At 40.3% G+C, this 27,780-nt stretch overlaps 2 protein-coding genes across 4 annotated transcripts; one reads left to right on the forward strand and one right to left on the reverse strand.

Annotated features, from left to right (window-relative positions):
* Positions 1-114: 114 nt before the first annotated feature.
* ago4 (argonaute RISC component 4) lies at positions 115-16,521 on the reverse strand. Of its 2 annotated transcripts, none has more exons than XM_060857226.1 (18): positions 16,312-16,521; positions 12,896-13,067; positions 12,668-12,788; positions 12,069-12,250; positions 11,635-11,771; positions 11,366-11,500; positions 11,156-11,243; positions 10,771-10,918; positions 10,400-10,519; positions 7,557-7,685; positions 6,354-6,487; positions 5,587-5,771; positions 5,270-5,429; positions 4,654-4,969; positions 4,116-4,250; positions 3,920-4,021; positions 3,643-3,842; positions 115-3,348 (listed from the first exon to the last, which is right to left on the reverse strand). In XM_060857226.1, exons 1-18 carry the CDS (start codon positions 16,328-16,330, stop codon positions 3,240-3,242), a joined length of 2,592 nt encoding a protein of 863 aa, XP_060713209.1. In that variant the 5' UTR covers positions 16,331-16,521; the 3' UTR covers positions 115-3,239. The 2 variants fall into 2 exon arrangements, with proteins under 2 accessions (XP_060713209.1, XP_060713208.1); XM_060857225.1 differs by having other exon boundaries at positions 7,524-7,685.
* Positions 16,522-16,654: 133 nt separating this feature from the next.
* Positions 16,655-27,392, forward strand: LOC132837516 (claspin). Of its 2 annotated transcripts, none has more exons than XM_060857224.1 (24): positions 16,655-16,715; positions 17,912-18,017; positions 18,312-18,670; positions 18,808-18,963; positions 19,385-19,441; positions 19,524-19,596; positions 19,690-19,792; positions 19,992-20,503; positions 20,630-20,818; positions 21,296-21,450; positions 21,718-21,908; positions 21,994-22,046; positions 22,170-22,354; positions 22,920-23,418; positions 23,531-23,585; positions 23,708-23,783; positions 23,957-24,045; positions 24,184-24,345; positions 24,598-24,719; positions 25,759-25,877; positions 26,044-26,161; positions 26,245-26,318; positions 26,621-26,782; positions 27,190-27,392. In XM_060857224.1, the coding sequence occupies exons 2-24, from the start codon at positions 17,966-17,968 to the stop codon at positions 27,304-27,306; spliced, it is 3,678 nt and encodes a 1,225-aa protein (XP_060713207.1). In that variant the 5' UTR covers positions 16,655-16,715; positions 17,912-17,965; the 3' UTR covers positions 27,307-27,392. The 2 variants fall into 2 exon arrangements, with proteins under 2 accessions (XP_060713207.1, XP_060713206.1); XM_060857223.1 differs by lacking the exon at positions 16,655-16,715 and adding an exon at positions 17,062-17,262.
* Positions 27,393-27,780: the final 388 nt, after the last annotated feature.

Here is a 27,780-nt window from a genome sequence, read left to right on the forward strand (position 1 = left end):
TACGCTTCAATTACTCATTTAAATTCATTGTCCCAGAAGCTTGATGCAATGCAAAACACAACAAACAAAATGGCATTCAGATTAATTAGAAATGAATACAAAAGAGACTTGAAATAGGCGTAAAATACCAATTTATTACTTTGCACAATAACACGAAGAGTCCCTGCAGGCTAAAAAAAAAACAAAAACAAAAAGGAAGAGGGGATTTTCTTTTTTTAAAATGTCAAATAGCAATACACCAAGTGATGTGGCACCCAAATAGAGGCCAGAGGAAGCCCCATCAGGTCAATAAGAGCGCCCTCTATTGCTACTAGACAGGTCACACAGCTGAAAACATTAAAATACAGCAGAAAAGCTACACGCACAAAAAAGGAAATAAATTACAATACACTTTTGACCAATAACAAATCTTTATATATCAAAGAGGAGATTGTTTTAAAAATCATGCTCTCTTAAAATCAGGGAAGTAGTGAGAAATCATGGGTCAAAAGGTTAAAAAGAGGTAATTCTTGTTTAATCCTTGAGTATCTGGATGCTGAGAGTGTGAGTGTCTTAAACAGAGAACCACAGGACTACAGAGCACAAGCAGACCTGAGCTGAGCAGCCATGTAGTATACCGTTGGGTATCGAAGGGGATGACATGCCAGTCTTGGTCCTCCCAGATTGGAGAGAAGAGAAAAAAGAAATAAAAAAAGAAGTGTACCTCGTTTGAGTTGGAGTTTTCGTCAAGACTGGACTTGGCACTCCCTCACAGCATCCAGCTTGACCCACAGGACTTACTGACGTCTGTGACGTAAATTTCAAATCTTGTCAAAAGAGACCGGTCAATATTGCTACCCTAAAAACAAGCAGTCTCAATTCATACACATTTACAGAAGTTTTTTTTTTTTCCTTTTTCTGAGACAATAAATATTCTGTAAGAGATTTAGGACAATACTCTGGCATGCAAGCAAGCAAAGTCTAAAAAGTATAACTTTCTGTAGAGCCTAAAGAGCTAGTCCACCAAATGCACATTCCCACCGATTGACACAAGCAAAAAAATAAAAATAAACATCCACACACAAATGCACATGCCCAGGGCAATCATACCAATGGCCACATCAATGAGAAGAATTATAGCTTTATCTTTGTTCATCATTTGAAGTATATTGCTGTGCCATAATAAGAAACTGGAATTATTGTCATTTTACCACAATGAGGCACAATTGTTCAGCCAAATATGATACACTGTGGAGTCAACTTTAGAGGGGGTAAAAAAAAAAAAAAAGGTAATAACATGAAATTGCCCAACACCGTAATCCAGCTTATTGCAAGTGATGCCATTGCCCCATCCTTCTCCACAGGCCACGAGTCACGTCCTAAACAGGCGAGAGCTCAAACTCATTCATAGCAAACCTGTGGCTTTATAGATGGTTTATTACAAAAGGGTTTTTGATGAGCTGCCCACCTGACAAGACGCATGCAGAGGCCCAACATGACTACATAACCAGGGACAAGGCTTGCCATCATTCAACCACACAGTCAGGTACTGTCAAAATCAAAAGGCAGTGCTTATGCTTGTGTCTCTTAGCAAATAATACAATGCTCGCATTTCTACCCCTCTCGAAAGAGGAGAAGAAAAAAAAGGAAAAAAAAAAAAAAAAGAAAGTATACCTTCAAACTTTATATATAGATATACACGATTAACTCACAACAGCAATAAAAAACACAGAAGCAAGTGTAAAATTCAAATAATGGCCAACAAACAGCTCTAATTATCCCCCTGAGCCCTGATTGTCATTGATCCTTCCTTGTCGAAACAGCTTCCCCAGCAAGCCACTGTCTGACACTTGGGGCAGAAATAAGGTCAAAGCAAATCTTTGCCATGATAATGATAATTCATTCCATTCCATTACTTCCAAAAAAAAAAAAAAAAAAAAAAAAAATCATAAAATGATAATCACCTGAAACCAAAAAAAGGAACACCAACCAAAGCACTTTGGGCCCCACAACCATGGACAGAATGCTACAACATGTTCAGCTACAAAACCGGATTCACCCAACACCATCGAAACAACTCCTGGATAAAATTCTTTAAGCAACTGAGATTCTGACGGTCTGAAATACATAAACAGCAACATTACAACAGTAACAATGACATTGACTTTATACACTAACAGTTAAGATAATCACAAAAGGTTTTATATTAAACTCTTACAAATCTGATTTGAGTCTTATGTAGAAATGCATAAAAGGTAATTGAGAGTGCTGTTAGTTCTGCAAGCTTTGCCCTTTGTTGCCTACTACACTAACCAGTGATGGGCCAGCTTCATGTCCGTAACCATCCCTGCACCTTGTACTAACCATTCGTAAAAGGATGCATGTTTCTCTAATTTATGCCACAGACACAAAGGAACTTAGAGTATCAGGGCAGGACAGGAAGGACTTTATCTCAGTCACAGCTGAGACCATGGATAATTCCTGCTACACAAAACCCATCAGCTTATGCAATCCTGCAACAATGTAAATCTAGTGAAATAAGCTTATATAGATGTGTCTTTTTATATATATTTATGTATGTGAAGCGCTATAAAATAAACTGAGGCATTTACAGCAGTTAACTCCTTGAATTTTCCCTTTACAATTCAGTGGCCTGCAATGAAACACGTGCACACAAACACACACACACTCAACAAAATGGGAGAAGAGTAATGGGTATGATACCCAGATCACCTCGCTTGTAAAAGACTGAGCGGAAAGAGTTAAAATACGATCATAAAAAGGACAAGTTTCAGCCAACAATGGCCTGAGGTAAAAAGTAGACAAAGTCCAGCTTAGCTGAGAGAGCCAGAGCTGTCACGACAAAAATGGCGCAGGTTTGCTCACACTCAGTGTATATTACAAATTAAAAAAAAAATAAGAAAAGAAGAAAAAAAAAAAAAAGACATTCAAAACTGAAAAACTAAACTCTTAAATGGCTCAATTTGATTTACACTGTGCCTTGGAGACTAGTGGTCTCTCAGTGCAGGATTGCTGGTGGGCAGTTCCACTAAGGGCGAACACTTGATTCAGACACGTGTCCGACCCTCTGGCTTTGGAACCGCTTTGGTTGTGGATGAAAATATGAGAGAGAGAGAGAGAGAGAGAGAAAGAGAGAGTGCCAGAGAAAAAAAGTTCAAAGAAATAGGAAACAGAGACAGAAAGAAAGAGAGAGAAGTAAAGAGGGAGCATAGAAGTGCATCTCCTGCTGGTTGAAGCAGTTAGGCGAAGTACATGGTGTGCTGGGTGTCATAGTGAATCTGGACTGCCTTGGCTAGGGCCTGAGGGTCCCGTCCATTACTCTGGCCTGATACATGACTGCCTTCAGCACTGAGAGTGAGAGAGAGTGAGAGAGAAAAATACTTTTCAGTATTGACACAAATAAATGAAGCTCAACCCCAAACAATGTTCTACTAGCTAGCAGATATCCTGCTTTATGTTTCAAATAATGAAGCTGTGTCATATTTATTTAAACAAAAACCCCTTGTGGTGCAAGTAGTCACCACATTTCATTGCAAACGGTCTGCTTTTAAATGGGTAATAAATGTCAATTATTTATATATTTAACAAAGTAACTTTCAGAATGCTCTGCTGACAACATAACTACGTGTGAGTGTGGCGTACCTGTCGTGGTCTTTGTCCACCAAGTGGTAGCGGGCACGGAAGGCGACGAGTCTGGCGTAGTAAGCTGGGGCAGGGATGGACACGGAGCGTGTACAGCGCACATACGTGTGGCACAGCTGGTAAGTGAGCAGCTGAAGCTCATCTGCAGTGAAGCAGTTGTCATCCCACAGCACATGGTAGTGTGAGGGGCGGCTGGTGCCCTATACAAGAAGAAACAAGAATTACAAACTGACAGTGTCAAGCAAGAGTAGATTAACAGGAAGTAAGAAACACTTACTTGGATACCAGCATGACTGCACAGGTAGAAATCAAACTCTGAGGGATGCGTGATGGTGCTGTCTACCGTAGTGCCTGCTGGAACATTACCACTCTTCCCAACCTGCAAAAAAATGATAGAATTTGGTCTGAAATGTTTAACCTGAATTCTATTTAAAACCAAGGTGAGGTTAGCTGAAAAATGTTGCGCTGTTTACTCTCTCGGCTTTGTCAGAGCAGAAAAGTCGGGTGTGATGACGTTTTTGCACTACGATGTAGGTGATCCCTGGCCTGTAGTCCTCCTCCAAACTGATGCAAGCCTTTCTTATGGCTATCAGCTCAGGCCATGCAACCTAGAGATCACAGAGAACTTTTTCACACTTCAACAGAATCACACTTTTTCTTCACTCTGATGTTCGATGTGAACATTAACTGACACTCTTGACCAGTATCTGCATGATTTTATGCACTGTGCAGCTGCCACAAGATAACTGCATAAACAAGCAGGTGTAAAGGTTTTCCTATTCGAGTGGATGGAGAGTGTAAATTATATTACACGTGTGTTGTGTATAACAAACTGCATTAGCAATCCATTGGAGAGGATTCATTTGAAAGTAATCCATTGGAGACTTCCTGTGATGTATCCAAATACCACTTTACCCCTCCATCAAAACTGAAAATGTAATAACCTCCGTAAATGTCACCTATATAACCTCCTTAAAAACAGTATAAAATGTCGGGCCGTATTGTACTCACCTGCTTCATCTGCCCCTCTGACACGCCTCCACGATAGTAAATGATGCGCGTGGGCTTGAAGCGGGTGGACTTGTAAAACTGGATAAGCAGCTCACGCACCATGTTGGTGAGGTCCTGAATGACTTCTTGGCTGAAGAGCTGCTCCTGGGACAGGTCCTGCCGTGAAGTCTGCACCCGCACTGTGGCGCAGTAGCGACTTGGATGGCCGTCCATGCTGCCCACCACTGCAGCAATGGACGGCTTCTTCCCATCCCCTGCTGGGGGGTGAGTGACGTCGGCACCCAAGAAGATCACTGGTTGCTGGAATACAGATGGTCTAAGGAGCACAGAAGGAAGTACAAGGGATATGGAGGTATAATTAGTTTTTGTTTACTTTGTTAGCTGGCAGATGGTTATGAAATACAGCAATCTGTGAAACTACAAATAAGTAATTGGTTTGCATTCCTGGTTTTGCAAATCAGTGACAAGAGTCTTTTGCAAAATTAGCAAATGTGGCAAATCAAATTTTTACTTAAATCCAGCCTTGCTTTCTGTACCAAAATGACTTATTTATATAAAAAACTAATTACACATGTACAAAAATCAATATTTAAGTTATGATGCAATTGCAGCACACCTCTGATGGGGTACCAGAACATTGTTGATGCCACCCAGTTTAGCATTGATTTTGAGGCAGAGGTTGGAGAGCGTTTGAGGAGAGGTCTTCACTACATTCTTCACCTGTACACACTGGGTTGCCATGCCCAGCAGAGTATCTCCAACACGCTTAACCTCCGCTAAAAGAACAAAACATCTGCTTCAATACTGGCTCAGCATTCATAACCTCATGGAAACAATCTTCAGTAATTAAAAACAAACATACATCAGAAGAAGAGTGGTTAATGAGGTCCAGTAAAATATTATACTAGAACAATCTTGTGCTCATCTCTTTACCATAGACAGGGGTTTTCCCAGGCAGGATGACCACAATGAGTTGCAGTCCAACATAAGACATTTTAAGGTGTTTGAACATGGGCTCGACACTGTCTGCTCCCTGGGCGTACTTGCAGAAGCAGGGCTGGCCCTGAATAGGCATGCCTGCATCCTTAGAGATCTTCCTCAGCTGGTCTGTGAAGCTCCTGAAAGTGGAGAGGAAAAAGGCTTAAAGTTTGGAGCCACAATCCCTAAACATGTTAATCTGATTTAGCCTTTGGATTGGACTAGAATTAAGTGTTAGTAGAAAAGTGACAGAATGAGAACAATAACCAAACCCGAGCATGAAAACTAAAATTCCAGTGTAAGAGCAAATTTTTTTTTGGAGTGTTTTAAACTGTGACTGTTTAAAGTGAATTTTTAGCTAGACAGTCTGACAATGTTTACAAGCTCCTCACAGCAGGTTCTCTTAACAACATTAAGTTAACTCTGCATTCTAAACAAGCATTGTGTTTATGCACAGACTACTTTTGTGGCTGTGTCTTTTACTGGCTTTCCTGAAATTGGTTCAAAGTAATACAAAAGATGGTGCCATATCAAGTGAAGGAAACATTGAAATAATTGGCACAATTCGTACATCACAGGACATTTATTTCTCACACAGAGCCTTTTGCTGACCTCACCATATCTTCTCATTAATATATCACAGACCTTATTTAGCAGCAAATATAAATGTGGAAATAAGGGCTTTTGGGGGCCAAAAAACAAAACACCACACAGGCACTCACTTGAGCAGGTCCTCCCTGCACTGTTTCTGAGGGGCAAAGCAGGCCACGGCCCACACCTTGATTTCGATGCCGGCATAGAACTGCTTCCCCCTCATGTCCCACACGCCCTGGTTGGGCGTAGCCACTGTCTTATTCTGTGAAAAGAGTCTCTACATTCTTAGTGAAGCCCATAGGCTAAACACTAAACATAAAGAAAAATAAATCAACAAAACCCCTCAGGGCTGATGAACTGCATTATGTTTAAAACAAGCATAAATCAATCGCTAGGCAAAAGTATCTAAACTTGCTGCTTAAGCATGAAACAGTCGATCCTTAATAGATGTTAATAAAAACACATGGGAACTGAGCGCAGTGTTCTGTGCTCTCCAGTGTTCAGGGAATTCAGTACACAAGCTACTTATTCCTACTATGCTTCAGAAGTATTAACATAACCAAAAATAGAAAACATCCCAGGGGATTTATGTTGTTAGCTTTTAATATGCATTAATGTAAAAGAGTCACTGAACAGTGGAGATGATCACGTGTTAGAATAGCAAGTGTTTAAAATATCAAGTGTTTGTAATACATTCTTTAGCATAAAGATACAGGTTTTAGCCAACATTTCACCTTGATGACAAATTACAGTTAAAGGTTTACAACAAACACCAGTAATGAAATGACACTAAAGTTAAACAAAAATGAGAGACTGCCTTTCCATTTACATTTTGACCCGATAAGTTTAAACACTGAGAAACAAACCAACAAAAAAATCCCAGCACAAATTTAAGAAATTTAAGAGTTTCATATACAGTAACGCTTTAGGCAAAAAAGAAAAGCAGTCTTTCAAAAGCTCCATACATTCCAGAGGAAGGGGATAAGACTCTATGGACCAGTAATATGAATGATAAGAGCACACCTCATACAGCTAAATCTTTTCAGCACTAATTTGTAAATAAAAATCAATGACTCAAATAAGGTGTGAAATTGACCATAAAACAGAATTATCCATAAAACAAAAATACACACAGTCACACACACAAATCTCAGTTAAGTAAGAGAGGTTATAAAGCAGAGTCTGATCATCCTCCTCTTGGTTAGTTCATTCACCCAACCACGAATCACAAACGCACACACTCGCCTGTGTTTATGGCCCCACCCGTACTCACCCTTCACCCGTGCCCCAGTACTCACCCTGCCACAGTCCCTCCCAGTGTCTGTACTCACCCGGCCCCCATACTGCAGCATGGGCGCTGGGAGGACCCGCCCCGTCACCTCCGTCATGTCGTTGTGCACCACGATACCAAATTCTTTTAGGTAGGGGTCAGGGCCACCCACCATGCTGTTGCTTTTTACCTAAAACACACAAAATCACAAATTCAGAATTAAACAAGAAAATCCTGGAAGGCACAGAGAGAGAGAGATCATTTTAGAACCCAAAGGCCATAGTGTATGACAATATTTACAATACCTCCATGTTACCAGCATACATAATAAAGCAGATAATGAATGAACCAATATTTAAATGCAATCTGAGTGAATAAGCTTTCTTGATATAATGGTTACAAAATTAACAATAAGTCATGTAGTTTATGTTTCACATGATAAAGTGTATATTGTGGTAGTGAATCTGTTGTACATTGTAGATAATATATAAAACAATGCTCTTTAGACTGAAAGGAAAACATCAAGCAAATCAAGTGGGGTGAGGCTGGAGCGGGGGGTTGTTTGTTTAGGATGAAAGAGAGGCGAACAGAAATATAGAATTATATAAACTCTGTAAAGCGAAACAAAAATACTTAGACAAAATATTCTTAAACAAATTCTACCCAAAACAAACACATATTTCACCTTCCTCTTCTGTTCCCCTGCTGCTTTAGCTGAGAAAACAGAAAAGCAAAGTTTTTCAGCAGGCTACTGTACTGTAGCAAAGGGTTTGAAACCGCAACTTGGAGATCACAAGTATGTTCAGTAATTATGTGCAAGATGGCAGCTTCCAGGCATCCGGGACATTTGTGTTTGATAATGAGGGAGATTCTTATGGCAAGATACACAAAGAAAGACATTCTCACTGAAATACTTATAGTGGTAGTTGAGAACAAAAAGGATATTTAATAAATTCATGCATTACTGTAACAGAACAGTACTGGTAGCTAGGGCTGGGCGATAAAACGATAGACATGTGATCGAGATCAATAAAAAATGTGTTCGATAAAACGTTCGATATTTTTTATTCTTCGTCGGAAGAAAACAGGTTGTGAAGCAAGTTTGTTGGCATTAACAAAGGCACTCACTCTTTGGTAACCTAGCAATGTAGGGAGTGACATGCCAACAGCCAATCATGTAACAGTATCATGTTTGGTTGCACCATATCGTTGTCTCGTGCTGGTCTGCTAGATTCCTCTTCAGTAACCGGCGACTGATGAGCAGAAAATGAGAGCTGCAGCGAGCGAGGAAATTGTAAATAAAAGAGGAAAAGTCAGCTCGCCAGTATGGTCTGACCATAGTCATTTCTGACCGTAGTCATTTCTTACATTTTCTTTCATTTTGCACCTTAAATGTTAAGAGATAATTGTTGTGTTCATTGTGACTTTAGACTTATGTTTACATTTTATTATTTGAGTTTTCCATGGCTGTTGACATTTCTGTCTTAATAACTGAGGGGATTTTGATCAGAGGAAGGTTAAGTTTAAAATAAAAATGTAATATCTTTTTCTCCTGGTCCTTATTTTAAGTGGGTCATAAAAAATATCAATAATTATCAATATCGACCGATATGAAACACTGATATCGTGATACAGTTTTCAGCCATATCGCCCAGCCCTACTGGTAGCTATGTTTCCCTAGAACATGTCTGCAAATAACTGTCTACATTTTGTATTATTGAGACCCATTAGGAGCACAAAAACTTAACAGCAAAAAAAAAAAATGATAAAAAAAAGGGTATACAATTTCAATAATATTAGCACGGCAAGCCGTCCCAAAGGTAAAGAGCAAAAAGAAATATCGGCTTGTTAAGTAATCAGCTGCAGCAGCAATGATTTCTGTTCTTCTTCTGATTAGAAGCCAAAGTAAACATTCAAATTGTGAGCGAGATGGCACATGCAGCAATGACTCATTCATCTCAGCCATTCATGCTTGTGTATGAATGGAAAGCGAATACTCGGTACATAAGGTCGAGGACAGATTTACTATTATTTTTTCACTACAAGCTGGAATGTGGGTCATGTTAAAAAAATAAATGAAATAAAAATCACAGCTTTCCAACACCGTTTCCCTCTTTTTCTACTCGTTGTGTATGCAAGACGTCATGTGGTGCAAGATCTAGTCAATGGACACAGCTAATTAAGGCTGATTTATATACATTATTATACATTTATATACTGTGTGTTAGTGCTGTGTCAAAACCGCTGTGACTGTACATGTAAGATGTTCATTTGGCACGCTGCTTGTGGTTGTCCACATGTTGCAAAACCACTGTAACTAGTGAAGGCTGCATAGCACCACCAGGAGCTTAGCAGACTGTTTATCACACATCACTGTGCACAAACCTGCTATGAAATTTGACTCAGAACCCAGACGGTTAGTGAGGTTTTGTGTCTGGCGTGCCATCTAGTGGACACTGCTTTCAATGCTCCTGATGTAACTAAACTCAACAAGTGAGTATTTGAACAAGGACTGTTGTTACATGTGTGCATACACATGTGTGTGTGTGAGAGAGAAAGTTAAGTACCTTAAAAAGGAACAAATGATGCACTCTTTTATGCAATGTTTGCACAAGTTCAAATGCTGCAGAAGCATTTAACATCCTCTAAAGAAATTGATGTTTTTTTTGTTTTTTTTTTACTGGTAGTCTCAAAAGCAGTTATGACGATACCTAGTGCTGAAATAACTAACATGCAGCGCAAAAAAAAAAAAAAAAAAAAAAAAAAAAAAAAAAACATAGTAAACAATGCTGTGACGGTTCCATCACAATGTGCTTCGGCAGACTTAAATTTTGTTCTTAAACAACTATGGATTTAAAAGAAAAGCACTGCAGGAATAACAGAAGGTCATACAGTGCAACTCACCAGCCTGCTGATCTCCTCTTGGCGGTCAGGGGCTGAGCGGGCTGTGGCTTTGATCATGGTGGAAGTCTGGTTATCAGTTAACTTCTTTATGCAGCGCTGGCCTGCCACAATATTACAGACCTGGAGCAATGGACAGAATCTGAATTTAGTGAAACTTAAATTGTACATGAAAAAAAATTATGGTACAATTTCAAAAAAAAAAAAAAAAAAAAAAGGTGAATGAGTTCACTTCAGCTTCTGCATCCTACTGCAAAGGATCCACATTTGTACATGATTTCTTTTGCATACATTTAACACCTAATTACTTCTACAGTTTTAGAGATTGTGCAGCCCTAGACAGGAAAAGCCTTGGAACAAATAAGATGACTCACCTCAAGGGGAAGGTATGTGTGCTTTTGTTCCTGTCCCACTTGAAGGCAGGGCAAATGGGGGTATTTAAGTTGCAGACTGTATTTCTGTTTGAAATATTGAGCTACGGTACATTCCATGGCTTGTCCATTTTCTAGCTGCAAGGGAAACCTGCCAAAAGCAAAAAAAAAAAGTTTTATGCATTACAATAGTAAAAGTTCAAGGTGTATTGAATTGGGTGTCATAATACAGCTACTTATTTCGCAATAATCTTCATCACCAACCAAGAATAATCATAAAAAAATAGAGCAGCTTACACAGAAATGCTCATAAAAAAAATGTTAGCAGTATTAATTAGACAGAAGGCTTGTACAGGAAGCTTAGCCTCAAAACGGGTTAAAGACCTACGTCTGGTGGCTGGCTGGGCGGCGGGTGACATTGCACACACGGTACTTCCTCTTCATCTGTCCGCAGTGTGTGACCTCCACTTTCAACCCTGTTCACACACACGACCATAAGCATGTCAACAGAAACAACCCCACTAGACAAAAACAGCAATAAAATAAATAACTGGAATTATTTAAATATTAATCAATTCTCATAGTCCACACAATTCACCTCGGATCTCCTTGGTGAACTTGACACGTTGAGAATCTGTAAGTGGCTTGGTCTGCTCATTAATGTTTTGGATGTCTAGAACCTCACACATGAACTCAATCACTGGCTGGGCACGGTAGAATGCAGTGGCTGAAACTATACGATTGGGAAACAGAAAAATGTACACAATTATAATAATAATAATAATATATATATATAATAAATATAAATAATAATATGGCAAAGTATAGAAGTCAAAATAACCACAAATACTTTTAAAGACCTCTTACCATCAATGTTGAGCATCATGTTCCACATGGCTGGACGAACAGATTGATGGAACCCAAACCACACCTCCCTTCCCCCACCTAGCGGATGGTAATAGCCTTCAGGAGGAGAGAAGAAAGAACGGCCTACAGGAGTGTACCTGCAACAAAGTAAACAATGTGATTACATAATCGGTATCCGGTGAATTTACACACATCCATACACCTGTACCTTGGTCACCATCTTAAAACAAATTTGAAGGTTTTTTGTTGCATGGAACATAATTGCACTAAACTGCAAACAAACTCAAGCCGAATCTTTACTGTTAAATCTCATAAAAAAGAAACAAAAAAAGGGTGTGGAAATGTCCAAAAGTACTCATACTTTTAACCCCAGCACCAAAAATGAACCTGGGACATGTGTATTTCTAAAGGAAAGGATCAATATAGCAGCTTGCCTCATGGAGGGAAGATGGCGTGTGATGACATCCAGGGCCTGCACAGAGTCCTCAGGAACCTCATTTAGGTGACCAGAAAGAGCCTCCAGGAGCATCTGCAGACTCACCACAGACACCCACTGCAGAGACACCTTAAAGGTCTGATCCTTCCCTTCACCTGGCAGAGTCACTTCCAGATCCACCTGAAACATTCAGCACACATTACTGCTTTGTGCATCACCAAATTAATTGGCTCCTGATCTTTGAGACAAAAACAAGACAGTGCACAGACAGTTCAGCTGAAATACTTTTTGTATGTGTGTGTGGTGTGCCAAAAAAAAAAAGTCAGCACAAAGGCAAGATGCAGAAGTGTGTGGTACATTTGTGTTTCCCTTAAAAGTGTTTATGATGCTGCTGCTTCCACAACCACAAGCAAATGTGCAAATAGCTGACACTGTGTGGTATTTAGACCAGTCACAGAGAGTGGGCAGTTTCAGAACAAAAGACACAGTGTTGAGTTCTGCCTGGAGGCTCACACAATGCGCTGAACAAATGTCATCTTGTATGTAAAAATGCTTTTTTTGATTGAAGAGCGGTGACAGCTTCAAGTGACAGCTTACCCTGTCTCGCCCGATGGGCAGTGGGTGAGCCGTGTACATGTTCCTCTTTCCATCATATCCAGGCTGCCGGTCCCCAAATATCTGCATCTTGAAGTGTCTCACCATGGTGTCCACTACCTCTCTGCAAAGAAAATGAATATATCGCTACTGTCAAAAAATGATACCTAAACAAACATTATAATCATCGTATTTGCTCGCTGTCTTCTTCCTTTTGCAGTCAACTCTCACCTGTTGACACGCCGAGGTCGCTTCTCCGGCTTGATTTCGATGTCATAGTGGTAGACATCGATCTTGGGGATCTGCACCTGGAAGTGATTGGCCAGCAGGCGAATCGGCTTCCCCACCGTACCCAAGCCGGGCCGGCGTGGTGGCTGGAAAAGGGAGGTAGGGGCAGGCGGGCCTACAGAAAACATACAAAAATAACGTGTTTAAAAAAAAAAATAATAATAAAAATACTGGACATTTTAACATTTTAGTAAATTTGGTAAAATGACAGACTATGTCCAACCAGTACCTGAACAAATAAGAACACATTCAAAATACAAAATTTTGTCTTGCTTTTCCTCCTGTCTCAATTATCATAGAACAAAGACACCCAATTACCCACACAGAACCCCCACTATATAGAAGCCACTGAAACAAAACAGTCACAGAAAGCAGCAGGGTGGTATAGAAAACGACTGTGATAGGTTGTTCAAACTATAAAATGTGTCCATTTTTTGCATGAAATTTGGATGTAAAAGATTTCATTGTCCTGTCTTCTAATCTGCTGTGCATTTGATGAAGGAGTACTGTATACTGTCATAGGCTTGACACTAATGCTTTGACAAATTGGAGAGGTCAAGTCCTGTGGTGCGCCCACACGCTCCAGTTAGCACATAATCCACAAGGGGTACTGTGACTCCACTGTGGCCCATCCTGCTCTTGATCTGGCCTCCTCCTCCTTTTTATTAAGACTACGGCTGTCAATATCTTGTGTGCGCCTAGAAGAGAACTCAAGCTGTTAGGTATATACTATTTGGTCTCACTTTTTCCCACCCCCCTTCCATTTCCTTTGCCAGTGGATTTCTAACATTAACATCTTTAAACCTGCTGATTTTTATACTGATATGTAACTTCACATTGTTGTGCTTAGATCATACATCATTATATCTCTGCATGGATGCCAAACTATTACTCTTTATTGGCATTTAAAAAATAAAGCAATCACAGCTTGTGTGCAATACTACTAACATTACACATTTCTGAGGCACCCAAAATAAGCTTTGCCTACACCACATTTTACTTACACTATATTTGTGAGGTGTTTTTTGCTATTAAATATTCTGGGAAATTTAACGTTCCTGGCATTGAGTACTGGCGCAACGGGCTGAGCGTGAGAAGCGGACAGATTAAAGTTGAGTCAGTAATGAAAATGAGCACATGGCAAGCCGTCACTGCCCAATCACCTGGATTACTTTACTCAGTACAGTGTACAGCTGAGCAGGAGGATCATCTGTGAACACAGGTCCTCACCATGTTGAAGAGATAAAGGGAATCCCCATGGCTTTTAGTTACAGAGAAGATGGCAACTGGTTCTACAGGATGGAACCATGAATGACTGTTTTGAATGGTATGTGTGACACCACTGGGGAAAGGACAGATTTGTTGTCACTGGTAGTAAAGTTATTATGCAACAACCAAAAAAATCTGTGGATACAAACCTACCGAGTAATATCAGCATTTTAGGTTTTTTGTTGTTTAGTTATTTATTTTACTGGTTGTGGAGTCACAGAAACGATGACGTGTCCACGATCACTGCAAGAAAACGAGGTGAAGGAGAAGGAGGTGCAAATGAGGGGCAAAGCCGTGAATCGTTCAGGGAAACTAGGGCTCGACAAACACCCTGGGTCATGCATCTTCTCTCAGGGTGTTGAGTACTACTGGGGGGATCCCCCTCTCCCCAGTTGGCCTCATCTATGCTTGTGCATTTCCTAAAACTATGACAACTGCCCTTCACATCCCCACCACACCATGTGCCATGGCTAAAGTCTGAACCAATATGTGTAAAAACTCAAGCTACACACAACACAAGCATGTAAACTGACATCATTAATAAAGATAATTGATAAGCCAATCGAAAAAAATCTCATACGCAGACATATTTTATCGCCTGATAAAAGGAAACCTCTTTAAACTTAATAATACATTAGATGAAGTAGCTGTTAGAATATAATAGGGATGTGGTAGCCTAGTGGTTAAGGTGTTGGGCTACCAATCGGAAGATTGCGAGTTCGATTCCCATGTCCACCAAGCCGCCACTGCTGGGCCCCTGAGCAAGGCCCTTAACCCTTAATTGCTCAGTTGTATAAAAATGAGATTTAAAAAAAAATGTATGTCGCTCTGGATAAGGGCATCTATTAAATGCTGTAAATGAAAGAGTATGCACTTTTGGCACTCAAATGCACATTGGTGTGTGTGTGTGTAAATTATATATATATATATATATATATATATATATATATATATATATATATATATATATATATATATATATATATTCTAACTGATGCACCCTATTAAGTTCAGTGTTGTTGCTGTGACTTGAAGGGTAAAAAAAACAAAAAACGAGTTAAAAGTCACGGATGAGTCTAAAGTAGACCAGTAAGATCACAGATGAACCATTTTTCCTGTTAATGACATTAATACACTCGGGATCTGTGTGTTTTTTTAAATACACTAAACACTATAAACACACTGGCGACTCCTTCCGCTGAGCAGAGAGAAGAGAAAGGAGTGTTTACTTTCACTCGTTAAACCTTTCTACATAACTAAAAGCAAAAAAATGAGGCCTTTACACTAAAGGGTGGAATGTACAAGAGTGCTATTTGTCCGTACGGACCTTAGTGTCGTAAGGAGATTGTAATGGAAACAGACACGACATTAACGCCATGTCTGAGATGTGCTCATGTCCCATGAAGCCGCTGTCTGTCTGTCTGTCTGTGGTTCACACGGTGAGCTAACAGCTGACAGTCAAACAACCATTGTTTTAAAAGCACATTTCCAAAACGAGCACATTCTCACCATGTGCTCACACAGACAGAAACACGCCAGTTATCATACTGCTCTAACAGACGCGAGTCTCAGCGCCTTTAATAGTCCAAAAGCTTCCGTATTTTGAGAGCAAAACGCGACGTCCTTTTACAACTAAACCTTCTACAATAAGTAGGAAACCGTAAGAGACCAGACTTCTCTCTCTCTCTCTCTCTCTCTCTCTCTCTCTCTCTCTCTCTCACACACACACACACACGGAAGAAAGCTCGCTTCTTGATTAAATCCCAATCGACGTCGCCACAATGCCTTCCGCACTGCTGTGTGTGTTACATTTCACTCCGCTGCTACACAATAAATAACTGTCCCGACGTCACACATACACACAAACACTTGTTGGCCTTCTGTGGAAGTATTTATCTTGCCGGCAACTGTATTAATTAAGCAAAATCGAACAGAATTGTGACAAAGACGCGGCTGGAAGTGTTTGTTTTCGTTTTTGTCTCCGAGGCCTACAACAGCTAAGCCAAGCCAAGCCTCGGCCTAAAGTGACGAGCCGCGCCGCCTCGCGCTTCACTGTCACCAGACACAGGCTCCATATTTTCACCGCTTACCGGGTCCGAGCGCTTCCATGGCCGAGGGCTCTCTCTCCGTCTCTGTCCCGGCCTGGCGGCTCCGTACCGACACTGAAATTGGGGGCGGTATCTCGAAGCTTAATGTGGCTAATTTAAGAACTGGAAGGATGCGTATCCGTTCAAGGATCTGCGCGCTGCGTTGTCTTCGGTGTGATTTAAAGCAGATCCATGGGATTTGTAACTGCGCATGCGTGAGAACGTGCGCAGCTTATCGCGCATGCGCAATTGCACAATACACACAAACCGCTCCAAGGGCCACCTTTAAAGATGGAGATAAATGTGGCACCGATACTGAAATAACCCGTCATTTATTTATACTAGCGGTATAAATAACAGAGCAGTTAAATAACACTAGCGGTATAAATAACAGAGCAGTTAATACGGTTCGTCTTCATTCATCCTATTGATTGTTTATTGATTGTTATTATTTATTGATTGATTGTTTATTGATTGTTATTATTTACTTCTTTCTGTATATTATATATAGAGATCTACAATTAGTAGATTTGTATACTTCCTTTTATACCGAAAATGAAAAATCAAACCTTTATTGTTTTTCTGTCACGTTATAAGTGTGTTGTGTGTTGACTTTAATATATCGACCAATAGAAAGCTGCGCGCCGACGTGTGTAGCCAATCCCAGACAGAGCGATCCAGTCTGCCAACAACTGAGCCAATCAGCGAGCTTGAAATCGTGACACAGGACGTGCGCGTTCACTGCAGCGCGCGAACAGTTGAAATTTTCAGATTCCCTTTTCAGAGGATCAGGCGGGAGATGTTTTTATACCCGTAGCTTCGTCGGAAAGATACAAATTTCTCCGTCTTTCCTCGGTCATTTTTGGACGTTTTTGTGTCCTGACCTGTCGTGTTGACTCTTTTGAGCCGAAAAGCTCCAGTGGACAAAAGATGAGCCTGCTTTTGTCTGAGCGGGTAACGTTATGCTAATGCTAATGTTTGCTAGCTCACGCGACCTGTTATTACCGCTTCACACAGGCTATAATATATATTTATAATCATTACTTTGAGTAAAATCGATTTAAAACAACTTCAAAATAGTAACTTAAAGTGACGCTTAATTTAAAAAGTCATAGCTAGCCTAGCTGTCTTGCTAATCATTGCTAATCAAAGCGGCTGGTTTATATAGTTTAGATAGTTTAAGGAATAATAACGAATGTATATTTGATCTATGGAGTCTGTACTAGTTAAATGTTTAACTCGTCCAACGTTTTTTCCATCAAACTTTGACTATAAATGAGATATCTATGGTCGATAGCTAGAATGTTAATGAACCCAGACCTTACTAACATTTTGGGAATCGATCTAATCATTTTTATAAGTTTTTACTATTTAAAAAAAGGTTGTTGATACCTACGTGAATCATGGTCGTTACAGCCTGATTTTGCTGGTTATGTTGATGTTTAATCCCTCTTCGGTGATCTAAAGTGGATCCCCAAGTATGCTTATGTATTATTTATAAAGCGTGTATTTTATTTATTTATTTATTCATTTGCTCTAAATCCAGCTCAATTTAATCTGCTATCTGTGAGTGGTGTATGTGACAGGTGTTTTCTGTACACAGCCTGCTGCGATCCCCAAGGCAGAGAGTGATTCAGACAGTGGAGTGGGTTCACCCATGGAGGAAGCTGGGACGGATGCCGCCACCGATGTCATTCAGACTGAAGAAGGTAAATATGGACTATTTGGAGATGGTAACATTAACACTCTTTCTCCTTGTTCAGATTGGGTTAATTTTTTTTCCCAGGTCTTCTTTTATACGTTTTCATTACACGTCTCGGTAGTGTTAAAACTCTTGTATCAGAACAGCAATAAGATGACCACAGGAGGATATACTATGCATCCAGTATGCATATACTGTCATTTGCATACTGGATCTATTACTTTGCCTGAGTGCATTCAGGTAACATGTATGTTTTGGCAAGTGCTGTTTTAAACCATAATACTTTATCTAAACCTCTAAGCTCAAGATTCAGATGAAGACGTTGTTGTGAACCGGAAGCCCCGTACACGAAAGGTCCTCCAGGACAGTGACAGTGAGCAGGAGGAAGATGTAGATGGGATGGCGGAGGCTCTTGTGCTGTCCGAATCCAACGGTGAGGGGACAAATGGTGGTGAAGAAGAGCAGCCAAAAAAGAGCCGGGGAAAGAAGATAACCCGCATTGCCATGGCTAGTGATGAGAGTGAGCCAGAGCAAGATGAGCATCAAGGAAAAACTAAGGAAGAGACCAAAAAGAGAGGGAAGTCACAGCGACGCAAAGAGAAGGAGACGCGCAGAGGTGCTCTGGTGAAACAGCTGAAAGAGAAGATGAGAACTTCCGAAGTGAGTTTATTGGGGTTTATTCAGAAAATTTCTGTTTGTGAATATAGTCTTTGCTGACTATCATTCTCTCTCTCTCTCTCTCTCTCTCTCTCTCTCTCTCTCTCTCTCTCTCTCTCTCTCTCTCTCTGTGTTCTCAGGAGTCACCTTTGCCTAAGGTTCTCAATGACAGTGGTTGTCTACTGGGTGATAATGACTTGTTTGATGCTCAGCTGGAGGAGGAGGTAATGGAGGAGGAGGACGAGGAATCCCTGGATGCCATTCGAGCTGCTGTGAAAAAGAAAGCCAAGAACAAGGTGAGAGGCACTGATCATTAAAGCTTCTCAGAGTAGCAGCAATACACAGGTGTACAAATCACTAGCCCATCGCCAGGTCATATACTCATTCATTTCTTTTAGAGCTATCTACTCTATATAATTGGTCCGATCTTTAAAACCTCGACCATGTGTCGTAATTTCATTAAAATAGTGAAATTCTAAAGGATTTATATTCACACACGCACAATATTGTCAAATTAATTTCAAATCAATTTCTGTAACTAATGACAAGCCATGTCACTTAATGGTCCTTTATGTATTTAATAGTGCAAACATTTTTTTACTTTCTGGACGCGTAAGAGATGTGTAAAAATGTATTATATACTCCCCTCCAGCACCTCCCCATTTATAGTAATTTATAATAATATAAGAAATAATATTTAGTTTCTCCTGACTGCAGCCCCATTTAGATGAATCTGAAGAGGACGAAGGGCAGGAAGGCAAATCCCAGCGCAAGGTACAAATCATTCAGTTGTGTGTGTGTTCCTCATATCTATTTATTTCTAATTATTTGTTTAACCACCTAATTGTGTTCTTAGGAGAGGAAAGCAGCGAGAGCGAGTAAGGAGGCAATGAAACAGCTCCACAGTGACTGCCAGAGGATTGTCAGAGGTTAGTGGAATTTATTGAGTATAAAATTGTTGACTGTTGTTCGTTTTTAGTTTTCCACTTTTATATACTCTTCTTTCTTGTTTGTTCTACCAGAATCTACAATAGGGCTTCCATACCATATGCCAGAGCCCAAAGGCATAGACCATTTCTTCAAGAGAAGAGTTCGTCCTGATAGACCTGCTATGGCATTACTGAAGTAGGCAGATCATGTTATACTTTATGTACACTTATGTCAAGGAAAGGAAAATTTCAAGTCAAGTAAAAGTCTTGGTGATATTTGTGCAGTGTTCTTAATCTCCCTCAGAAGATTTTTATTTTGGTGAATCTTTAGGTGTTTTTACGCTAATACCGTTTGGATCATTTCATTTTGTGTTTTTCTCCCTTTTTTTTTTAAGATCTCCCAAATACCAGGCCTGTATTGTAGATGCATCTTCGGCATCTACATCTACTACACAAAAGCAGTCTGAAGCACCAGAACAGAACTCAAACCCACAGGCTGAGCTAAATGACCCTGCCCCAATCAGCGGTACCCAACAAACCGGTGCTACAAATGAACTCGATACGTCTACTGAAGCTACAGATGACCAGTCAGAGGTTTCAAGAGTTGAACTCCAAAACCCTGAGGTCATGGAAGAAGTGTGTGTTCTTCCTTCTGTGGACATGTCTAAGAGTGCTGAATCTCCTAAAGAGGATCATGGGATGTCAGAGGTTCAGCTGACTAAGACAGGGACCAGTCAGTCAGGACAGGGTGGCTCTGTGCTGTCTGAGCAAGCTACAGCAGCTCCTAAACCCAAGAAGGATAAGCTGGCCAGATTGCGCGAGCTGGGTTTGGAGCCTCCCCCTGTTGCAAAGCTGTGTGCAGATGATGGAGCTTTTGTACAGCTGGAGCCACAGCAGACTAACCCTGGTGAGGAAAAGTGTTATAAATTGTGTGAATAGTGCAGCAGTTTGTAGTGGTAGCCTTTGGTATGTGGTTGCTTGATTTCACTTTTTAATCAGGCTCCCAACTTTGGATTTGTGTTGTGTTTCTTAGGTCTAGAGGCTTTAAAAGAACGTTTTCTAAAGCACGTCCAGCCTGCACCTCGGTCTAAAAGAGAGCGATCGCTTCATGTAAACGTGGTGAGAAAGGAACGCGCTGCCTCTGGACAGGAACAGCTGCGTTCTGAATCCATCACTGTCACAGTCAATGAGGAGGAAGAGGAGCCTGTACACACTAAGCCAGGTATTTTGTCTAAAATACATCATTTACATATTTAGTTGCTGATATTCTCAGCTTGATGAATAAAAATATCAAAGGTATTTGTTTAGCATATGTAGAATTTTCCAGAGTACAAAAAGCAATGACTTTTGGCCATTTGGCTGAAGACTCACTTATAATGGAAATCTTTGGGGAGCTAATAAATGTTGTAAAATGTGTATTTTCTATTGTTTAGGATAAATTAGATAAGAACTGCTACCTCCTGCTACAAGAGCATGACTGTTGAAGTTGTGTTAAACACTTGTTCACATGTTTTAAATATTGATAGTACAAATGAATGCCTTTAGAGCACATTGATCTTCTGTTTCTGTTCTTCAGTGAAATTGAATTTCTTGTTCACTGGTATCGCACATGCTACAGATAAACAGACAAGTTTTGAAGACCTGTGAAATGTTCTTCCTCATATTTGGAGTATCTTTCTGTTCCCCTGTGTTTGTTCAGGAGAGAAGCTGGTTTTACTGAAGTCTCGTCTGCAGCAGGCTATGGCTATTCGCCGCAAGGAAGAAAGAGAGCGCAGAGCTGCCCTTCATCGCCTGGATAATGAAGAATGTGAGGAGGAGGAGGAAGCGGAGATGACTGAGTCTGAGGAGGAAGAGGTATCAGTGTAAACAATTCTTTCTCTGCATGGTATTTTGTCCATCCAGTATTTTTCAGACGTAGAAATGAACACAAAATCAACCAAACTTTAGGATTTTCTGATATCCTGGGTTTTTTTTGTGTTTGTTTGTTTGTTTGTTTTCCCCCCAAAACCCATTCAAAAAAATTCTCATTATCAGTCTATTACTTGAAATAATTGCTTCCTCTTCATTTTAATAATACACCTAGTCTTCTTCTGTTGCTCTTTTCCAAACTCAACTTTGTAGGGTATTGAAGATTTGTTGGGCGACGGAGAGGAGGCCATCGATGCTGAAAATGACGAAGAGGAGGCAGAGGGAGCTGAAGTAGGCAATGCATTAAAACGAAGCGTCTCTCCCGGTTTTAAAAGTCCATCTCCTACTCCATACACTGATGGCACTCTGATGCTGTTTGCAGGAAGCTCCTGCTCCAGGACCGGGTAAGTGTGTCCTTGTGTATGTCTGTTTTTTTTTATGTTTGAGATGGAAAATTATTAACACCTTGATGTATTCATTTATATTTAGGGATGGTGTTAGGCAGTCTGGTCAAGCCAATCACGAAAATGACAGCAAAATGGGTGAGTTTATACTATACGTATGTGACCGCTGTAAGGAAACTTATTTAGATCTGTGTAAACCTTACATACTGATGATGCTTATTGTAGAAAAGTTGGGACCTTTACTGTTCTCTTCTCCCACAGAAGACGACGATGGCCTGTCCTTGAACAAGGACAACAGCCATAACAGCAGCTTTGAACTGACGAGCTCCACACTCCCATCATACCAGCCAGTGAGCCGCACCACAGGCAAAGGGCTTTCGGCAGCTGTGTTCCGCTCACCCTCACCCTGCTTCTTCAGACCCAGTTTCCTCGGCTCAGCTTCCAAGGTCAGCCCATTTATAGCTATAAAATAGAGTCCTATTTATTGCAGTTATTCTTTAAGGCACTTGAAATTAGAATAGGGCTTGTAGAGCTTTGTGCTTATCTATATATTATGAACAAGAACACAGCGGTATATCTAGACAACTAGATATGGAGATATTCATCTTTTAAGCAGCTTTCATTGCTTCATTCGATAGTAGTATCGTTTTCATTCAAATAAATGCTTTCTAGAATGTCACTATCTACATCACTGTCGGGAGACCTCGATACAATTGTAGATGGTGTATGGGTGAAGGTGGTGGTGAGAGATCTTCCACAGTTAAAGTAGTTTTCTCTATGATTCAGCAGGGGTGTGGTGTATCTCCAACACTACAGGCTGTTTAAGTTGGTCATGTACTGTGTTATTGGAAATATGCCAACATTATGGATTCAGACCAAGGCTCTAAATCTATTTGATGCTGATTATTAAATCCTGTTACACTTGCTGATTTTTTTTTTTTTCTCTCTTCTTCTTCTGCTTCTAATCAAATGTACTAACTGTGCCTTCTACTTTCTTGCCCTGTTCCTCAGAGCTCTGGTAAGCTTTCTGAGCCGTCCCTGACCCTCCCTGTGGAGGACTCGCAGGACCTGTATGGTGTTCCCTCTCCTGAAGGTGGGGACTCTGAGGGCCCTTTCTCACAGGAAGAGGACACACAGTCTCAGCTGTTGGATGCAGATGGCTTTTTGAATGTGGGACCCCGTGGTGGTCAGAGCCGCTCTCATAAACGACAGCTGCTTTTAGATAACCTGGATGAAAACGCCATGGATGCCAACATGGGTGAATTACTGGGGCTCTGCTCGGGTGGCTTTGGCTCAGAGGCACCCAGGAGGAGTCAGCCAGGAGGTGATGATGAGCTGCTGGGCCTGTGCTCTGGAGCATTCTCCACTCAGCACGGAGAAGCTGGCACACCCAAAGTGGAAATTGGGGCTGTGGAGATGAATCGCACAGTCGGGGAGAGTCACGGGAGCTCAGACGCAGACATGGACCAACTGCTTGCTCTCTGCTCTGGAAAGTTCACAGGCAGTCCTGGTGTGTTTTTCTGTTTCAGTAATGATTGGTTCCTCTGACACTGGTTCTTTTTTATTTATTTTTTTAACTTCAACGAATCATTCATTAATGCCTTCTGTATTATTTCTTTCAGCTACATCTCCAGTGCAACCAGGTGCAAGCCCTGCTCTTGAAGATGAGTCTGACAGGTAAAGAGGATTTTGTGATTTTTGTGTGTTGTTATTTTGTTTGTTTACCTTGTAACCATGTTAGCAATGCCCATTTAATCCATGTGGTGTAAGTTGGTAATCTTTTTATCTTTTGTTAATAGTAAGAGCAAGGTGGAGGAAGAGGAGGACAATTGTGAGTTTCGGCTCTTGTCGGATGTTGACAGCAACAGTGAGAAGGTAAGCAATCATACGCGATTTTGTTGTCTGAGATGGTAATGTGTGTGCATAATGGTGATTGAAGACAAAAGACATTTTAATGAGGGCAAGAGGCAGTACGTTTTAATGGACGATTATTAAACAACATCACTCTTGTAACATCTGTTTTCACTTGATTGTATTTTCCTTATCAGGAGGAGGATGAGGAAGACTCTGATGGTGAAGGAGATTTAGGTGATGAGGAGAAGGATGCAGTATTCAGGCGACATCAAGGCAAAAAGATGTGAGTCATTTTAAGGCCAGAGGTGAAAATTATACAGAATAGAATTGGCTTATATTAATTCTTTACTTGTGAATCAAACAAGTTTAATCAAAGTTAATGGCTAACATCTGTTTATTTTTTTTTATTTTTTTTTTAAAGACCCAAACCAATGTTCATGGACTCTGAGGCTGAGCTTTCAGGCAGCGATGTCGGCAGTGACGATGAAGAAGACGAGGATGGTGATGAATACGAAGAAGATGACATACAGGAGCAACTTCCGTCGGATGATGAACTGATGGACCAAGTTAACAAAATCCATATGTAAGAATTAACACACCTACAACTATGTCTCTTGGTTGTATGTGGAGTTTGTGGTGGTGTTTTACATTCTATGGGCTTATATAGAATATCTAAAAACTGCTATAGCACAGATTTGGCACTAGGAAGCAGTCAGTGTTCAAACAATGCCAAATGTGTGCTTTGTGGCATCATGATCATCGTGTAATATTCTGTGGGTTTGTAACTGACCTTGACCTTTTTAGTCTCTTGAGTTGTCTGATTGTCTGTTTACAGGAAGCAGGTCCTAGATGACGATAAACGCAAATTGCGCATATTTCAAGAGCGTTATCTAGCCGATGGAGATCTGCACTCTGACGGACCCGGTCGAGAGCGCCGCTTCCGCTGGAGGAATATCGGTAAGTCGAGAGTGTGTGTGCGTGTATAATTGTTTAAACCTCTTCACACCGAACACAAGGCATTTGCTTGTGATTCTAACATAATGCATCAGCTTCTCAGCTGTTGTGTGATTATGATAGCTGCCTGTTTTGTGCATTAAAGCTTTGCTGGTTGATGAGGATTTAGTCACATCCGGAAACAGGAAGTTGAGGAAATGTGTTGAGGAACAACAGCCAGTAGTGTTCTAGATGTTAGACCTCCCACTGAACAGACCTAACAATGGCTTAGCAACACCTGTAGTTTGTTTATAGATGTGTTCGGGAGAGCATTTGATTGGATGCATCTGGATAAGTCACCAAAATCTTTGCACTGGAAATGCTAAAAATTGAATGAATTTGAAAAATGTAATAAATATATGAAGCACATATTTCCAATACATACTGGCTTAGTTGCACCAATCAGCCATAACATTTAACCAGTCTTTATGTCAAGGGCCAAATTGTGATGGTTAGACGACTCGGTCAGAGTATACAGTGGTTAGTACCTACCAAAAGTGGCAACTGGGTCATGGGCACTCATGATGTACTGATGTGTGTGGGGAGCAAAGGCTAGCCTGTGTGGTCTGATCCCATAAAAGAGCTACCGGAGCACAAGTTGTTGGAGAAAGGTAATGCTGGTTACGATAGAACGATGTCAGAACACAGTGACCCACCGTTCCCTAGATTTATAAGTCTGATCCATGGAGGCCTCACATCTTACAGGGCTTAAAGGTACTGCTGTTAATGTCTTGGTGCCAGAAACTCCACCAAACCTTCAGAGGTCTTGTGTAGTTCGTGCCTCAAAGGGTCCGAACTGTTTTGGTGGCACGAGGGGGACCTACACAATGGTGGTTTTAATGTTCTGGATGATGATTCTCTTTTCTGGACATGCATTAATAATCCATCAGAGACTCATACAAAGTTTATAAGTTTGAGTTTGTGCTTGCTTTCATTGTTATTTTAAGTGTTTCCAGAAGACACTTATGCCTGATTGTTTCATAATATGTAACCTGACTCCTAGATGATAGCTTTGAGCTCGGGGTTGCTGCTGAGGAGGAAGAGGCAGAGGAAGACGTAGATCAGCATGAGCTGCAGAGGCAGAAGGAAAGGCTTGAGAGAGAGCAGTGGATGCGAGAGCAGGTGTGTATTAACCGGGGTGATTGTATCAACAACACTGATACTGAGAGATTTATTGCATGATCATGGAAATTTTAACAGCTGTCTCGTATATGTACAATTATTCTGATAAGTTCAACTCATGGAAAAATGAAAAATTTTTGACAGCAATGCTCTCTTCTTGTGATAGTCTGAAACATCAAAGAAAGCAGCAGAAGCGGAAGAGGAGGAGGACAAGATTGGAGAGGAGGAGAGTCAGTTCATGAAGCTGGCTAAGAAACTAACGGCTAAGGCACTCCAGAAGAAAGGTGACTGTTGAAACAAATCACTTGTTGGAGTGTTTCTGACTCTTAGGTATATTAACAAGACTTAAACATTTTTCTGGCTGCAGAGACCTCTTCAGTGCTCGCGCAAGAGAAGCCAGTCTCTAACACCAACCCTTTTCAGAAGCCCTGTAAGCCTATGGTAAGTATACGAATGAAAGAGAATGCTTTTCAATAGCAGGATGTTGGGATGTTGACTACATTTATAAATAAATATAAATATAAATTATATATACATGTATGTATGTGTGTGTGTGTGTGTGTATATATAAAATGTGTGTCAAAATTTATTTAGATCACTTTTTAAGATACAAAAGAGAATCTAAACAATCTATCAAGTTATGAATAAATTATGATTTTAATAAAATCATTAAAAAAATGGTCTACTTATTCGTGCATGTTGGAGCCATTTGTTCCAGATCGTAACGTGCCTTTACCTTTCAGGTGAGGACGGGATCTTTGCTCAGTCAGCCACGAGCAGTGCTGCAGAAACTTGCCAACATTTCAGAAGGCAACCCTCTAGCTCCACGGAACTCCAGAGGATTCCTCTTCCAGACGTTGTCTCCAGAAAAGGAGCCACCTACATCTGCCAGCTCAAAGAAACAGGTCATTTTATCATGAAGCTTTTCATAAGAGTCTGAAACTGGGTGTAGTGGTGTACATACGATGGATTTTGTGTTAGGGCTGTTGTGCATCACTAGGGGGCACCAGAGTGTTGTGTTTTGCGCGTGTCCGTGTGCAACACAGTAATGGTCAAATTCAACACTATTTTTTTTTTAGATTATACTACATGTACATAATTAGAAAAATAAATATATTTTTTTCTATCATTGAGATGTTAATAGTTAAATAGTTTATTCCATAATAAAAAAAAAATTATTTGTCCAGTTTTCACTCATTAATAAACTGGCAATATTCTAGATTTTAATAGGTTTAATCTTTGAACAAATTAATTTATGCTTTTGTGACTGAACTTTTTAATGTCTCATTTACATTTTTCCTGACTGTTACAGATTAAGAAAAGAGCTCAGACAGACACTTCGGCACCGGTTGCAAAGCGACAATGTAGAGAAAACTCTGTGAAAACCGGTGGCACTCCGAGAAGTATTTTCAGTTTTTATGATAACTGAAGCTGCTTTGTGATGTCTCAGTCCCTTAAATTTGGCAACTTACTTGATACGGTATGGGTGTTGTACTCCAACATGTGCATTTATTTGTTTTAAATGTTTTATCATGTAAATATTGTGTTGTGGAATTGTGAATTTTTAATTGTAAAATTATAAATAAAAAGTTTATTTTAAAACTGCTTCCAAAATGTTTATGATTTGTTAAAGCTGAGAAATCCTAGATATAGAACACGGGGAACATTTTAGTATTTTATTGAAAATTAATTTTCTGTAACTTTAGGATTATGTACAACTGAATTTGTTTTTGTTGAATTTCTATTTCTGAGCAATGTAGACTGTATCCACTGTACACTTGAGTAGGAACCCCTGCCCATTTAAACAGTTATTCAATCAGCCAATCATGTGGCAGTGTATAAAATCATACAGATACAGGCCAAGAGCTACAGATAAAATTGTTATCAAACATCAGAATGGGAA

The sequence above is a fragment of the Tachysurus vachellii genome, chromosome 21 (genome assembly GCF_030014155.1).
Source record: "Tachysurus vachellii isolate PV-2020 chromosome 21, HZAU_Pvac_v1, whole genome shotgun sequence".
Classification (NCBI taxonomy): Eukaryota; Metazoa; Chordata; class Actinopteri; order Siluriformes; family Bagridae; genus Tachysurus; species Tachysurus vachellii.